Below are 17,801 nucleotides of genomic sequence, written 5' to 3'. Positions count from 1 at the left end.
TTTGGTTGATTTGATGTTCATTCTGACACGGTTCATATAAAGTCACAGCACAGACATAACCTGGTTGCTGCTACTAGTCAGGCTCATCAAATGCAAACATGGCTCTTGTTGGCCCCATCTAGAATACCTCGACGATACTATTAGATAATAGAATAGCAGATAGGGGGAGTGTATCGCGGAATCATCCAATGGTGACCAACCAAAAGAAGTTGCGTTGATTATTCAATGATAAGATCATGGCACGAAAATACTTAAGGATTGGGGTAACCAGGCCGGGCGGCAGACACTTCAATGAAACTTTCATCTACATCTAAAAAGTGCAATCGAGCAACCAGTCTTTTATGTAGTGCTAGCTGCAATAAATGCAATAAAAGAATACGCTCTTTCGCATTAGGAAGGGAAGTGAACGACTCCGATCTGCAGATGTTTGAGGGGTGCTAGCTGGTGCACGAAATTGTGATCTCCAGGCTCGAACAAATCCTGGTAATGGCTCCAAAGCTTGGTGCTCTGATCTTAATTCATAATTGTCACAACTTCGATACAACTGACCAGCAAGTGCACTGGGTCGTCCAAGTAATACCTTACGTGAGTAAGGGTCGAATCCCACGGAGATTGTTGGTATGAAGCAAGCTATGGTCACCTTGTAAATCTCAGTCAGGCAGATATAAAGTGATAATGGTGTTTTCGAATTTAATATAATAAAATAGGGATAGAGATACTTATGTAAATCATTGGTAGGAATTTCAGATAAGCGAATGGAGATGCTTTTCGTTCCTCTGAACCTCTGCTGTCCTGCTATCTTCATCCAATCAGTCTTACTCCTTTCCATGACTGGCTTTATGCAAGGGCATCACCGTTGTCAGTGGCTACATCCCCTCCTCTCAGTGAATAATATGCTCACGCACCCTGTCACGGCACGGCTATTCATCTGTCGGTTCCCGATCATGCTGGAATAGGATTCACCCTCCTTTTGCGTCTGTCACTAACGCCCAGCACTCGCGAGTTTGAAGCTCGTCACAGTCATTCAATCATTGAATCCTACTCGGAATACCACAGACAAGGTTTAGACTTTCCGGATCCTCTTGAATGCCACCATCATTCTAGCTTACGCCACGAAGATTCTGGTTAGGAGATCTAAGAGATACTCATTCTAGCTTAATTCATGTAGAACAGAAGTGTTTGTCAGGCACGCGTTCATAAGGGAGAAGGATGATGAGCGTCACACATAATCATCACCTTCATCACGTTTTTGGGTGCGAATGGATATCTTAGAAGCGAAATAAGAAGAATTGAATAGAAAACAGTAGTACTTTGCATTAATCTTTGAGGAACAGCAGAGCTCCACACCTTAATCTATGGAGTGTAGAAACTCTACCGTTGAAAATACATAAGTGAAGGTCCAGGCATGGCCGAGATGGCCATCCCCCTTGATCTAAGAACAATGCATTCAAAGATAATCCTAAGATCCTAAGATGATCAAAAGATTAAAACTGAGACCAAAAGATACCTAATACAATAGTAAGAGGTCCTATTTATAATAAACTAGCTACTAGGGTTTACATGAGTAAGTTATTGATGCATAAATCCACTTCCGGGGCCCACTTGGTGTGTGTTTGGGCTGAGCTTAAGTGTTGCACGTGCAGAGGCTATTTGTAGAGTTGAACGCCAGTTTCTGTGCCAGTTTGGGCGTTCAACTCTGGTTTTGGATCCTTTTCTGGTGCTGGACGCCAGATTTGGGCAGAAGGCTGGCGTTGAACGCCAGTTTACGTCGTCAATTCTTGGCCAAAGTATGGACTATTATATATTGCTGGAAATCCCTGGATGTCTACTTTCCAACGCAATTGGAAGCGCGCCATTTCGAGTTCTGTAGCTCCAGAAAATCCACTTTGAGTGCAGGGAGGTCAGAATCCAACAGCATCAGCAGTTCTTCTTCAACCTCTGAATCTGATTTCTGCTCAAGTCCCTCAATTTCAGCCAGAAAATACCTGAAATTACAGAAAAACACACAAACTCAGTAAAGTCCAGAAATGTGAATTTAACATAAAAACTAATGAAAACATCCCTAAAAGTAACTAGATCCTACTAAAAACATACTAAAAACAATGCCAAAAAGCGTATAAATTATCCGCTCATCACTAGCTAAGTTAATTAACAAAAATAAAAGGCATCGGTTGACTCTCTTTCTAAGAGCGGAGTAGGGGAAGATGAACAATGATGCTATAGCTGCTCACTTGATTTATTATTCATGTATTAACAGAAACAGAAAATAAGGGCAGCTCAAAAAAAAGAAGTGGATGGTTAGAAGCACCAAGATACACAAGGGATTAGTAACACGGATTATGTAAATTGTCAAAAGGAACATTTCCACATAATCTAAATAAAGAATACTAATTGGGGCTTAAAGTTGGTAGAAAAGAAATATTCAAGCTAGGCTAGTAAGAGAAGGAATACAGGTAAGAAGTCGAGAAGTCAACTAACTTCTAGTGCTTTCCACACCCCGCCCCTTAGAGGGAAATTTACCTGTGAATGCGGTGCGGGCCACTGCTCTCCCTTTCACTCAAAACAAGGCATTTGATTACATTTTTGAAAGAGAATAAAGAAAAAATTAAAAAAAAATTGAATGGCCTGACCATGTATCAAGAGCCAATCTTCGATAAAAGAGAAGGTTCCATCGGAACAAAACTTTTCTTATTTCAGGATACCCTGTCTCTTTTTTTGTGGGGATCAATGACAAAAAGATACTGGAACATAATGTTGGAAGAGATGATGGAAGCGGGAGTTCATTTTGGCCATGGTACTAGAAAATGGAATCCCATAATGGCACATTTTATAGCCAGTGCTTCTTTCCGCCTTCCAACTTAATAGATTCTCTCTATCTCTATTTCAGGGGTGAGTATTAAAATTCCATAGGAAAAGAAAGGGGTTAGCTCTTAGCTCACTGGTAGTACTGATACAATCAATATGTACACACATATTAGGAAACTAAAAAGCAGAAAGATCCTTTCAAAAGGGGCTTTTTTACTCACACTCGGGAACTTCTCACAATCTTTATTTTTTCATTAAGGTTAGAATCTCATTGGAGTGAATTGGATGATCGGGCCGAGGGCAGCCCCCTCTGCCCCTCACTCTCCTTTCCCTAATATGAACCTTGAGTCATCAAAGCCTTTCTGACTCGGCCTAGCCCGGTCGCCCTACGCGACTGGTGCTTCAAAAGGTGGTTTACTTGCTTACTCGTTAGAGTAGGGGTCGCGAGAGAGCAGAGCATACCGCCCCGCCATAGTAGCGAGTCTGTTTATAGTCGCGACTGTTGTCATAGTCAACAAGGTAGAAACTTCCAGGAAAAAACTTCGAATTGGGAGGGCGATCCTCCCGGTGAACTGACCGTACCCCAAACCGACACAGGTGAACAAGTAGAGTATACTAGGGCGCTCGAGAGAACCATGTCAAAGGAACTCGGCAAAATGACCCTGTAACTTCGGGAGAAGGGGTGCTCTCCTATCTTTTGATTAGGGATGCTTTGATCTTTTAGCTTAGACTTGTCCGATCTTCCCCGATTTCAAAGGTGTAGGATTTTAATGCCCAGGTCTTGAAATGGAATCGATAGCATTATCTAGGCTAGGGATTAAAGCATTCTTGACTCCAGAAATGAGTAATCAACTGCAATCTCATCATATTCTCTTTATGGCTTAGCTTCAAGACATGTGACTGAGGAAGCAAGACCAAGAAAATGATCTTTCAGCTGACCTGAGACTAGACTTGATTCATGTGAAGATACAGGAATAGCTGGTAAGGAATCAAAAGAAAATCCCCGGCGTGAGGAAGTAAATAAAGAGACGAAGTCCCCACCTCAAGCTATAAGTCTTCTAACTACTTGAAAACTTTACTTGTTTCAAATTCAAAGGCTGTAGGCTCGACTTAAGTCAATACTGAAAGGAATTACTAGATCTAAAGAAAGACAGAAGATAACTGCAACTGATAAGGAAGGATAAGTAGTTGATTCTAAGGCTGCAACTTCAATAAATTCCTGGCATTAGACTTCTTCTCCTAGCTGAATAGATTCATTAAGGGATGCCTCAGCTGCATACATCACTGCACTTCCACTTGACACCTATCGTTAATGAGAAACAGCTCGTCTCGCCGTGACCTTCTCTTGAATTCTCAAAGCTTCTTTCGCTCCATCCCTGCAGGGACAGAGAACCCATCGCTGTATCGGCTGTGCTACCGGAGGCTCTGGGGAAGTCGGAATAGGAGAGCACTCATCTTGGGGTGGGCTTACTATTTAGATGCTTTCAGCAGTTATCCGCTCCGCACTTGGCTACCCAGCATTTACCGTAGGCACGATAACTGGCACACCAGAGGTGCGTCCTTCCCGGTCCTCTCGTACTAGGAAAAGGTCCTCTCAATGCTCTAACGCCCATACTGGATATGGACCGAACTGTCTCACGACGTTCTGAACCCAGCTCACGTACCGCTTTAATGGGCGAACAGGCCAACCCTTGGAACATACTACAGCCCCAGGTGGCGAAGAGCCGACATCGAGGTGCCAAACCTTCCCGTCGATGTGAGCTCTTGGGGAAGATCAGCCTGTTATCCCTAGAGTAACTTTTATCCGTTGAGCGACGGCCCTTCCACTTGGCACCGTCGGATCACTAAGGCCGACTTTCGTCCCTGCTCTTTTTTCTTCTATTTCAGCTAATAGCGTACTACGCCTTGTGCTTCTTTTTGGCCAAAAAGTCAATTTTTCCCCTTATTCTACTTATGTTCTATTTTTATGTTTTAGGATAAGTTCATTATAGTGAAGATTTTCTGCATGAACCGGCACGGCTACTCGCCCTTGTTTCGGGAGCTTGCATAATTTTCCTTTGCTTTAGAAAACGCGGAAAGATTAGATTTTGAGTTCTGAAAAGATGAAAGGAACGTAGTCGCCGTAGTCGCTTAGTTGAGACTCAGGCCCTTAACTTAATAGGGGTCGCTCGAAGAGGTACGAAGTGACTCTGCGCTTGCGCAGAGGAACGAAATGAGTTTCACTATATAGGTACGAAGTGGCTTCCGCGCCTATCAAGCCATTGCCCCTACGCCCCATAGAAACTGTCTACCTGAAACTGTCCCTTGGCCCATAGTTCCTGGCACAATGTTAGAATTCTAGCTCTTCCAAAGTGGTATCTCACTGATGGCTCGGGCCCCCCCGGAAGGAGGCCTTCTTCGCCCTCCACCTAAGCTGCGCAGGAAAAGGCCTTACTCCTCTGTACAGGACCATGGCTTCTTCTTCTTCAACAAGTTAGAGGCCCTTGCAGAGTAGCCCTTAATGGACGACGGCCTGTAGTAGTTCACCAACCCAAGAAATGATCTTAACTCGGCAACACAAGTGGGCCCATCCCTTGATAGCTTGCATCTTCTTCTCATCCATACGTAGGTTCCTTTAATACAATATTTGGGGGACCTATCGCGCACAACAGCCAAAAAGATAGCAATTAAGCTCTTCTAGTAGATTCACTCGTAAGCAGGCTATAACAGGTCATAACTGCGTGATGACAGAGATCACATCGATAAATGAAAAAAAGGATTCAATCCAGCCCCAAGTCGGGGCTACCCTTTTTTTTACTTACCGGATCCTTTGGGGGCTGGTATGTCCTTTCAGTTCTGGTCTGGGGAACGTCAGGTTCCTCATCAGCAACATCCTCTCCTCTCTCGCCGACCCCGACGCCGCCAGAACACCCTGCTTCAGCACCGTCCAGATTCACCGGCTGTCGGGGAGGTTCCACGGCATCATGAACATCGGCGCCATGGTCGTGGAAGCCTCCGACTTCCCGGCGCTACACAAGATCTTGGCGATAGGGTACCGCGACCTCATGGGAATGAAGATAAAGCACCACCGGAGGAAGCGAAACCGAAACCGAATCCATTGAGCGGGCTTGCTCCACCCGCTCGTCGACTTCAGAAAGACACGTCCTTAGACGTGCCAGCTCCCGTTCTATCGCTCCCAGATTGGCTTGAAGACCTTAGACCCTTGATTCATTCAAGCCTTCCTGAAAGAGCCCCTAGGTTAACATCAGTTAGCCGTGAAGAACGCAGGTAACCTTACCGGGCTTGATTCGTGAAAGTCAGCTCTAGCTTTCGGCTCCTATTCTGCCGCTGTTCGTATTAGTTATTCACGATTTTTCCCCTTTTTCTTCGCTCTTCCGGAACCGGTACAGAAATGGGTGCCTATGATGATATATAATCCCAAGGAAAGTTTCCTACTTTCAGGTTGGTTTCTTAAAGACCAGCTTTTAGTGTGCCTGATGGAATAGAGGTTTAATAGGACTCCCCCGATGCTGCTACACTTCCTTACCGCCTCGGAAAGTAACCCTGAGGTAAATAAGTCCAGTTCTTGTCAGTTTTATTTATATGATTAGACACCTTTAATAGTTTTCACCCCTAGCCTCTGAGGAACTTCTTCTGGCTACTCAATAAATTTTGTATGTGAAGTTCCGTTTGCTTGCTCTCCCTAAGCTCTTTGAATCAAGATGGCTCTGGTTGCAATCTCGTATCCAATAGAAGGGCTTGCTTTGTTGGGTTGGTTGGCACAAGTGCTGGAAAAAGTGCTTTCTGAGTCCTTGGTTGAGCTACCATTACAGTTGATTGGCATTCTCGTGCTTGGACTGAGTATAGCATTTCTGTGCAATTCCCTTCAAAACTTTTTTGCCCCTAGGCTACTTTGAGATGTCCCCGCTCCTCTACTAGTGTTGGAGCTGCTACATTCAGGTCTTCGATTGGCAGGGAACTGCTTCAAGAAAGGCAGTTCCACACAACCTTCATCCTGTTTTTTTAGTCTGCAAGGTATGTTGGATTGAGCTTTTGCCTTGCTTTCCGTTGCTACCTTCTTGTCTAGGTGAACCTATGATCGCCCCTCTATCAAGACGCGTAGGCACCTCTATTAGAAATGGCTTTCTTCATTTGGTTGTTCCGCGGGATTCGTTCTGTGTGCCTTTCTTTGCCCATTTCTTAGGGCTTGGCACGGGACTTCTTATTAGATTCTATTTGAAAGGCCGTACTAACTTCTTTTTCTTTTCAACTAGTGATTACGTTTTGGGCTACCTTTAGTGAAGTGTTATTTATTTATCTTTCTTTTAATTGTCTAAGGTGATAGCCTTAGCTAAGAAAGTGGATTTAAACGACCTTCCCTTTGTTTGTAAAGTAGGCCTTTTTTTTTTGATAAAGAGAGTTGACATAAAATGGATCACGGAAGAAGACGTATCTGATGAATGATTCAATCCCCTCTCACCCACACTCTTCTATGGAAGGGGTTCCCCTTCTTCTATGTGAGGTGGGGCGTACGTAAGAGCGGAACCTAGATAGAACGCAGAGCGCCGGCCGCCGATACAGTTACCATGCTTACCAGCTCTTACCGTTGCCACCTATAGATATAGATGGAAGGTAGCTTGCTTCTCTTCTCCTAGGCGGCTACCCGCACATGTTATTCGCGAAGAAAAGGCTGCGAGCGGTTCTTCGCTTAGTAGAGCTACTGGCTAGTTGCAGTAGATTATTGGCCCCGCTTTGCTTTTTAGGACAGGGGTCAAGACAAGTTTGCTAGTCCCTATAGGAATCAAAACCATGTTCTTTTATTCCTATAAACATCTTTCAAATTCTCATAGACAAAACTCGCATAACACGCGGAGGTTTGCTTCCTTGGTCTAGCTTCCTGGCTTTCTTTTTCGATCGGGAATGGCAATTGAAAAAGTCTTTCCCACAACCAGGGTCAGGCCTATATAATATAATGTTTGGACGAATAAGCTTAAATTACTTTCAGGCTTTCCTCTAACTTTCTCTACATTTGGTATGCATGCCTTAGAGATCTCATACAGCAACAGGTACTCACAGAATCTTATACGTTTTCCTTCATATTGGGCCAGTAACCTTCCTCACCTGATCTACGACCACCCTTCTCCTCTAATGGTTCCTTCTGAGGTCGTCTAGTTCATTACCATTACATTAGGATATGTCCTCACTCAGAATAAGGGGAAGGAAGATAGGGCATCCGATTCAGAATCTATTCTTCCAGTCACAACAATGGACCTTGATGAAAACAGTGATTTAATTCTCCCTATTAATATAATAGAAATCTATATATATAATTTTGATAATTTGGAATTTGGAAAAAAAATTGAAAAGGGAGGAATTAAGTATTCTAAAATGAATTCTATGATTTTTATTATATTGTTCTATATTATATTGTTTAGGATTATTAGATTAGGTTTTTATCGAGCCGAACAAATCCCGAGTCGATTTTTTCCCGGTATCCAAATCGAGTTGAAATATGTAATATCATAACATAATAATGTTATTATGTTATAAATGGAATCCATTTTTTGGATATTCTAAAAAAACCAAGAAGTCGAGTTGGATCGTTTCAATTCCTTTCCATTTGGATTCTATCCATTTGTTTTGTTGCAAATTCAAATTTTAGTATTAAATTCGATTCCCACCTTTTTTGTTTCTTCCTAACAGGTATTTTCTATACGGGGTTGGTAAAAAAATTTCATGTGATTCGGTAAAAGCAACAACAATTCCATTATTGCTAATTTTATTCATGTTATTCGATGAATAATGAGACAGCAAATGATGGGACATTTTTTAAAAAATACAAGGAGAAAATCAAAAATGATACAAAACGTCCTTCTGAATTGATCTTATCCCTTAAAAATAAAAAATTTATTAAGTAATAGCTTTATTCTTCAATAAAGAAAATATTTTGGAATTATCTTTATAACCCTCCGTCCATCGTTTTAGGTTACGAAAAAGACTTGCATATTTTTTTCTAATTTATTAGAAAAATTCTCTCTTCAGAAAAAGAGAGAGAGAAAACGAGGGGATACTTAAAAAAAATATTAACAGATTATTTTGTTCCCGATAGTCATTTATTTAATCAGTGGATAGGAGCATGCTCTAGATCGGAATTGGGGGAGGACTGCCTTCTCTTTTCTACCAACTTTAAGCCCCAATTAGTATTCTTTATTTAGATTATGTGGAAATGTTCCTTTTGACAATTTACATAATCCGTGTTACTAATCCCTTGTGTATCTTGGTGCTTCTAACCATCCACTTCTTTTTTTTGAGCTGCCCTTATTTTTTGTTTCTGTTAATACATGAATAATAAATCATCCAAACAGTAGCAAAAACTCAATCTCAATAAGGTTGGTCTTTTGAGCCCGCTTCAAGACAAGATTACTAATTATCCAATCCTGGGGTAATAAGACTCGTCTATTTCTAATTTTTTTCACTTAATTCTTTTACATAGAAAATGAGACTCAATATTTTGACTGCAATTTCAAATCATCATACCATAGAAATAACATATATAACCATATACCCATATATAATATATATTATATAATAGGCTGGTAATCTACTATCTAATCTAATATAGTATTTGTAAATTATCTAAATAGAATCTCGAATTTCTATTTCTATAGAAGTTGTCTGATTTCACTCATATAACTATCAGATTTTGTTCTTCAATCAGACTTGAAGTGAGAATAATAATGAATTTTTTATATTCTGCCCCTTTCCTATTTTCCTATAAAGTTGTCCTACAAGGAAAGGGCCATAGCAATAGCATCCAAAAGTTTTTGTATCAACGAATCGCACGTAGAAATATTGATAACACACATAGAGTTAATGGTATTTCATAACTAATCGATTGAGCAGCTGCTCGTAGACCACCCTTGTCTTTAGCTTGGCACCAGGGCTGCTACGCCGTGTTTTGGATCGGACGGGTAGCGTTCCTATGCCCCCAATTGCATTTGGTAGGCAATCCAGCGGCCTTTGAAATTTATTAATAGCTTTTCATAGAGGGTTGAAGACTCCTTTTCTTTTTTTTTATGCAATTATGAATTCCACGGAACTTTATCGATTCCAACGCAATTTATCCTTTTGGAGCTGACGTAACAAACTACGCGAGCCTCCCAACGAAGCCAACCAAAATCTTATCCGAATAAAAAAAAGAAAAGGCAGTTTCATTATGGTGGTATACCAGCTGCCTGTTCTGGAACTTCCAGTTCCAATCGAAGCATATCTATCCCTAAATAGATTTGTATGTATAGCCACTTTAGTCGTGCTCGTTGTTTCTCTAAAGTATCTTTTTTCTGGGAACATGGTCAACCATAAATTCTTATGTTCGCGATTCTTCATCCACCGATGCAGAAAATGCTCAAGTTTTGTCTCAGCAGTATTCGGTAGCGGGGTCATCACTATCAGTAGTCACGCAAAAAGTAGCAACGACACCCTTTGGCGAAGGGTCTTCCAAGCCCTGAGATCGCGGAGTGCTACGCGCTTCCTTAATAGGAGTTATACACTGACTAGAGCTACAAAAGAAAAGAGCTAACCCAGAGCAACAAAAGAGGCCGGGCTGGGTCCCTCTCTCTCGATGGGGTGCCTTTCACTCTGCTTTGTGAACACTTTATCGAAGGTAGGATTTCAGGTTTTTTGCCAAGCTATGAATCGAAGAGATCAATCAATTTTTTATTTGATGTTCCATCGGCAAACACGACGAAAAAGGTAGCCGAACCAAAGTGCTAGCGTACAAGAAGGAGCTTTCGGCAGTGGTAGAAATACAAAAATGTTTCATCATCGAGATTCTTTCTGAACTCCCCTATGACCGAAAAGCTTTTTCCTACCGTGTATGGTGTAACGGCATCTCGGGGCATTCAACATATGCTTCAATAAAGCCATACAAGCTATCCAAGTCTTTACCATGAAAATTACCATGCCAAACAGGCGTTCCACCAGGCATATCATATTCCTTCATTATAAAGGGATAGAGTGAGTTCACATCATAATAGTATAGATTCTTCCCGTATGGGATGTATGCGTCCGTATGCCCCCCAGTTGCCCACCCAACTAGAGGGACTGAGAAATTAATAGAATACAAAACTTATCTTCAAGCTTTACCTTATTCTGATCATTTATAGGGCGATCGCGGACTCACTGAATGAAGTCCTCCGTTTCTTTCGGAGGTGCTGACCCGCAGCGAGGCAGAGATGACTTAGTTACATAAGGAATATGGCAACGACAACAGCATGTCGTAGAAGGAGATAACAGGTGGAGCCAACGATCCGCTAAGACTAACGTATCTACAACTCCATCCCTGAGTGGCAGTCAAACGGAGGCGTGAATGCAAGATGCCAGCGGAATGATCGGCCGGACAGAGGCTAGGGCTGCTTCCTTCCCACCGCGTCCTTCCTAGCCTAGTGTGTTGGAGATATAAAGCGAGTGAACCGGAAAAGAACGGGAACTGGGTCGATCTATTCTATGGCGAAGCATCCGAAGCATAACTGCACACTCACACGATCTTTGCCGAGAGATAGGAGCATTCGGTGGAACCGGTGAACTATACTTGCTTCTGGATAGATGTGTGGGACAGAGGGCTCGTGGTACCAGCTGCCCAACCAGCCTCCTCTGCTTTGAGAACCGTGTGAACGGAGAGTGGGCAGAAGGGAAAGAGGTCCTCATACGGAGTCGCACACGCACACTTACTTGAGCAGTGCGGAAGACTGGGGAATGGGTTGAGTAAACTCCCCTGGGACCGGAAAAATAACAGACGAAGCTTTACTTAGATAGGGCTTTGATTGGTCTTTTTTTTTTTTTAGTGATTGAAAAGGGGGGCACCTGGTTATGTTACAAAAAGGGAAGGCAGAGGTAGTCCAAAAATCTTGGGCTATTAGTATCTATCAAAAGATAATACTAATAATAGCTACCGGTGGTCTGACTAAGGAACTCTGTATAGGAGCATACCTCGTTGCCAAATAGGTAATTTAGTTAAACCGACGATCTAGCCCTCTGTTTACTGCTTTCTAAGAAAAATAAACAGCAACTTACTGTAAGCAAGCGTATGCAGGGGTTAGTAAGTCGCACAGTTTATTACCTGTGCCAGTGTCTCTGACGAGGTCAGGATACCATTATACCTTCCTTCCATCACAAAATGATTATGAAGAAGGATCTGAAGGCCGACTTATGTATGGGTTCATATATCTCTTTAGTCTTTGTCGGGCTCTTCGTCTGGCGAAACGGATTGACAGATCGATATTGAAATCGATAGTAACCCCTTCCACCGGTCTGCCAAGACAGTCTCAATTAAGAAATGATATTGTCGCTTAATTTAAAGACCTGATCCTAAGGTACTTTCCTAGTTTTCTCTCAACTCCCTTGTGTCAAGGGGTACATTGGGAGCCTGGAAAGCGAGACCTTCGTGGAGGCCGTAAAGGTGAAAAGACGCGTGAAGGAATATTCTACCCTACCATCTGCGTCATGAAATCATTTGGTTTGTACATCAATAGCCATTGTGACTATGATGCAGGGTTTCCTCTAAGGTCCCCTTTATCCGAGACCCTTCTAACCAAAAGAATGAAGAGATATCTTCATAGTCTACAGAGACCGCTGAGAGTACCATCAACTCTCTTTCGGGTCTAGACACTTCGGTGAGTCTATTGACTCAGGCTCCCCTGGTAGACTATCGCAATCTACCGAGGATGGTGCTGGTAAGAGACGGATATTCGCCATAGGTAACTTTGTGAATCAAAGGGTATTGAAGCCTCTTCATGATTTCCTCATCACTTCGGTCTATTCCAATGGATGGAACTTTGAATCAGCTCCGACCGTTCGTTGGATAGATGAAAAGGTTTCAGTAAGGTTTATTCTTTTGACTTGAAGTCTGCCACCGATAGGTGGCCCCTAAGTCTGAAGACTAACCTTATTAGAACTTTCTTTGGTAAGTCTATTGGAGATTGTTTAGATGCAATCTTCAGCAGATCTATCTTTGAAGTACCTTTCTTCGCTCAGTTCAAGGAATATATATATATATATATATATATATATTAACGGATATTGCTGAAGGTGGATTATCTTTTAATTTTATATCATAAACTCAACTGTGTGCATGAGGCATATTTTGCTATTCTGACTTGAGTAGAAGGAATAACCCCAAAGATTCCTTATTTTGCTGCTGTTACTTGTATTCTCTTTCTTTGATACCATAGTCTTCTTGCGATCTAATCTGTTTCCTATATCAAAAAAATATGTAATTCTTCTACTAGCGAGTCACCAGTATTCTAATTTTTAGGTTAGGAATAATTTGAATAAATTTATATATCATATATTGTAAGGGATTACATTGTCTCAGGTTTTTACAAAAAGTGTTTCTACATTATTTTGGTGGTGTGTTGTGCAGGTACGTTATGAAAATACTCTTATTATTGAACTGGATATTGCAGCACGAGAGGAATTCAAACTCATAGAACATGGACTTGAACGACTATGGGAACGTAAGATTATCAACTTTTTGGTTGTTGAATTAATATGATTATGTTCATACACTAATTCTTGATATTCTGCGCCTATATTTGGCTATGATGTACCTCTCAGGGTTATCTCGATCCCAGATTCAGGAGGCATTCGAAGAAACGGGGGAGGTGGTTCCGGATTTAGTGGAGAAAGAGGCCGTTGTCTCCTCCGATAGCTCTGAAGAGGCTGATTCTGCTAAACAAAAGGCCTCGATGCTGTCATATGACCTCAATAAAACGCCAGACGAGAATGAATATCTATATAGTGGAATGTCTCCTGATAAGAAGAATGCATGGCACCTAGCTATGTGGGCGACAGAATACCTAAATCCTTGAGGATATTGCAATAGTATAATTGAAGAATTTGGTTTCAGATTTATAGGATGCCCAAGACTTGTGTTTTAAAGTTGTCGTGACTTTATAACTCTTCATATTATTTTTAGGTATTGTTAGTATGCTGCATTATTGAAGGCCCTTGGTCTACTATTTTACCTTTTTCTGCATTTTTTATTTTGACTACTTCAAGATGCTGATTAATATAAATTCTTTGAGACAATGAGTGACCTGTTTTGCTATGATTCCTGCTCTGTTCCGCATAGAATATACAACCCTGAAATTATGTCAAATTCAGGTACATTTTTGTTGGCAATGAAATTATGCCAAATGATCAACAAGCCCAGTTTGTGTTCTAGGCAATGCATAATATCTATGCTACACTTGTATCATTCAAGGTACACACAAAAATTAAGGTTTCAAGTGCCATAAAATTGTCACTATTTCAAGTTCATGGTGTTGAATGCTTATGTTTAAGTGCAAAGTCCTTGTACACAATTAAATGGGAATAAGAACTAGTGGAAAATTTAAGTGCAAACCTTGTTGAATGCTACAAATGCTACAGTCTGAGCAAATAGATAGAATGGCAAATCCTTTGCAAAACAGAAAAATAAGAACCAGCTGCACTATGAACTGCGGCAAAAATGAGATATGCTTTTCCATCACTGAAATATCATAACCATAGTGAAGATAGATGTGATAGAAATAGATGGAGAAGTTGTGCCTTGGGTCTGTTCTAGTAAGGTGGTATAGTAGTGCAAGGCTCTAACATAAATTATCAACAGAGGAAAGGCAAAAGTCAAATTTAAATTTATTTGTTTGCTATGTTTGATGAAGATCTTAAAGGCCCTGTTGAAACCGGAAGCCATTTTGGTTTGTTTCACCCCAACAAAAATCCAAAGTATTAACTTAGCTTTACTAGCTGCTCAGAATCAGATGTTCTGAACTCTTATTTTTCGGGTGCAATTTAGAAAGCTCTTATATTAGGACATGTAGCTTCTCATTTGTGAGGTCAATTACGACACGTTGTATAATAGAATAAATATAATATGAAATAAGATATATTTGAACTTTAATATGATAAGATGTTTCAGTTTTGAATGAAAAGTGTCCGATGTGCTTACTGTTATTATTGTTCCTTTTACCCTATTATTATTATTATTATTGTTGTTGTTGTTGTTGTTGTTGTTGTTGTTGTTGTTGTTGTTGTTGTTTCAAAATTAAAAAATCAGTAATAAATTTAGATTCTATAATATTTTTAGTGTTTTAGTTTTCTCTTGCTATAATCATTCTCGCGTCTCACTTAATTTTTTTTTTTTGGGCAATATTTACTCATTATAACAAATAGTAGATCTGTTTCAACCCAATTTCAAAAACCCCAGCTGCTGCACCCTACCTCTTCTCCCCACTCCTTATACACTTTATAACCCACGCAGCCCTAGCTCACTAATATGGCCTATCTTTGTTGTCGCCGAGGAGAACTACTCATCTCTATCCTTGATTTTCAGGTTACAGAACCTGCCGGTCACGTCACTCTCTCTATTATTTTGGTAGTCGTCGGTTCAGGACTGCTATTAGGCTGGCCCTCTCTGTTCCGGTAACCACCCCAATTTCTTCCAATAACATTTGTGATGTTCTAATGTGATTGCAGTAGGTGTTCGAACAAGTCAATGAAGTTTATATGAATACTTGTCTGTCAAATAGAACATGCATTTAATTGGATGAATTAGTGTGATTTTTAATTATTAATTGATTATTATAGTCATTGTGGGACTTATAAGAAGCATTGGATATTCAAGATATCTTGCTATCTGTCAATTGTTGTTGGGAAACAGGTGGTGTGTTTACTTTCACAATTTAGGATGAGAGGTGGACTATAGGTTCATTACTACTACTGCGATTAACTTGCATATCTGTTCCCATGAAGCTTCCTATTTTAATATGTTTTGATGTTCTTGGGATCATAATAAGCTTGCATTTATGGTGGGTGTCTGGAGGGCATTGAATGAATTTGATTCTCATAAGTGTCTTTAAAATCTTAAATCCTTTAATATTGCTGATGTTTTCATGAGTAGTCCTAGAGTTTAGGAGTTCTTCATATTATTATTCCATCTATGTGTTGATATTGAGATGGCTTTTTCTTACTGTGTCAATATTCTCTTAGGGTATAATTGGGAAGAAAGGATGAAGGGTAGAGATTTTAGGGATTAAGAACACACAGCTATAGTTTGAAAATTTGTTATTAACCAATTACTATATAAACAAAATAAAATTTGAATTCTAACATTTATTTAAATAAATTAATGAACTAATTATTAAACTAACCAAGCTTAATTTTTTATAGTAATAAAATTATCATAACTTCATAAGGAAAAGTGCTAAAACAAGGTTCTTCATTATTACAGAAAGAGAAATAGCACTCACCAAACACCAACGGCTGTGATCCTTCCATGTACATTTGATATATTCATATCATGGTATATACATAGTTACTTAGCTAGCACAGTAGGCGTGTTATGTGTCGTAACTTCCCCCCTGCGAACACATTACCATTGGTACACATTATTAAAAGCATTTTGTGTTTGGACTTTGGTCATGAACAAATCAAGAATAGAGTCATGGGTGAAACATTATTTTATTTTTTATATTATCAAAGTATGCTTCCTTTTTAACTTTTTTCTTTTTTTACTAAAATGGAACATTTTATTGAGATGGCTTTTCCATACTGTGTCAATATTCTCTTAGGATATGCTTGGGAGTTTGATCTAATTGGGAAGAAAGGATGAAAGGTAGGGATTTTAGGGATTAAGAACACACAGCTATAGTTTGAACATCTCTCTTCTCTTGCCACACGAAATTCCACTCATTGAAAACACTAGGTATATCAATTTGCTTGCATGTAGTGGGTCTAAGCACAATATAGTCCTGTCCATTGTGTGAAGTTTACTAGGCTTTATATTTTGTTTATTTTGGTTTCATTTGGTGTTATAACTTGTTTTTGGCCTTCAAGGTTCATGATTTGCTTTTGTAATGATGAATCTCGCTTAGTCCAATTTTGGTGCACTTGTATTGTGCTTGTAAATGCATTCAAATAACTGTATTAATTAATCACCAAAATTCTGTGCAGATACACTCATAGATGCATCAATCATTTAGTTTTTCACATTGCTGATTATTCTGAAGTACCGGGCAATATTGTTCAAATGCATCTTTTAAATTTTGGAAGCAAATCATTACTATTGACTACTAAAGACCCAGATTATGAAACATGTATTTACCTTCTGCTTGAGTGATTTTTTCTGTTATAATTGTTGATTAATGCTGTTCGAACTTGCTCATGGTTACTAACAAATCATCTTAATTGGATTTTAATTTGACTTGATTTTTATCCTAACCCCCTGGTGTTAGGGCGTTAAGATGGCTAGGAAAGGTCGGTACACAAAAAAGCCAAAATCAGGACCAGGATGTCAGCAACCTCTAACCGCTCCGCCTTCGGCCTCTGGTTCCCACTAGGCTAACTCTCAAGTCCTCCCGGCCAGTGGTGACGGTATCCCTCCAACTTCCCGCCCATTTCGTCCACCGCGCAATAAACCAAGGCCTGCTACACGGATGAGCGCAAATAACGTTCACAACTCGGAGCTAGGCCAGGAGACCCTTTTGAAGGGTAATGCTCCAGAGGTAGAATCTCGTGATCATGAGGTTGACGACCACTTTAGTGCTTCTGGAGCTCAGAGTCGCAAAAGACACAAGACTACAGAGTTTTGGATAGTTAAGATCATCGGTAACGTATTTTATAATTTTTCTATAATCGATTTGAGCTATGTTATATAATTTTTTTTCGTGCATAATATCAACAACAGATGCACACATAAGGATTTATATTTGGCTTATAGAATCTGATGGCACAGTCAAGCCGGCAAGATTAAGCGTGAGGGAGGCTATGGAACGGCCTAATGGTAGAAGGATTGTGCTCAGATTCAACAACGAAATGCAGCCAATTGGAGACGAGGCTGGACTGTTGAGTGGGGTGCTTGGTCTGCTGGGATCTAACTATGAAAAATTTTCTATCGGTAAGGAAAGTTGCCATAAGGTTACCACTAAAGACAAGGTTTATAACGAATGTGTCAAGGTAAAGATTTATATCCCCTTTGT

General features: G+C 40.3%; 1 protein-coding gene and 1 pseudogene across 1 annotated transcript in view; one reads left to right on the top strand and one right to left on the bottom strand.

Annotated features, from left to right (window-relative positions):
• Positions 1-13,652, top strand: part of LOC148565851 (uric acid degradation bifunctional protein TTL-like) — a 72,174-nt gene extending 58,522 nt beyond the window's left edge. Inside the window, exons 3-4 of the mRNA XM_088486504.1 lie at positions 13,205-13,298; positions 13,399-13,652. Of these exons, the coding sequence (XP_088342630.1) occupies positions 13,205-13,298; positions 13,399-13,652 (348 nt within the window). The remainder of the gene's footprint in view (positions 1-13,204; positions 13,299-13,398) is intronic.
• On the bottom strand, positions 10,940-12,537 carry LOC148565852 (uncharacterized; annotated as a pseudogene).
• Positions 13,653-17,801: the final 4,149 nt, after the last annotated feature.

The sequence above is a fragment of the Arachis ipaensis genome, chromosome B5 (genome assembly GCF_059453495.1).
Source record: "Arachis ipaensis isolate K30076 ecotype BB chromosome B5, ASM5945349v1, whole genome shotgun sequence".
NCBI lineage: Eukaryota > Viridiplantae > Streptophyta > Magnoliopsida > Fabales > Fabaceae > Arachis > Arachis ipaensis.
Note: the sequence above shows the minus strand (reverse complement) of the source record. Positions and strands in the feature narration are given on the sequence as shown.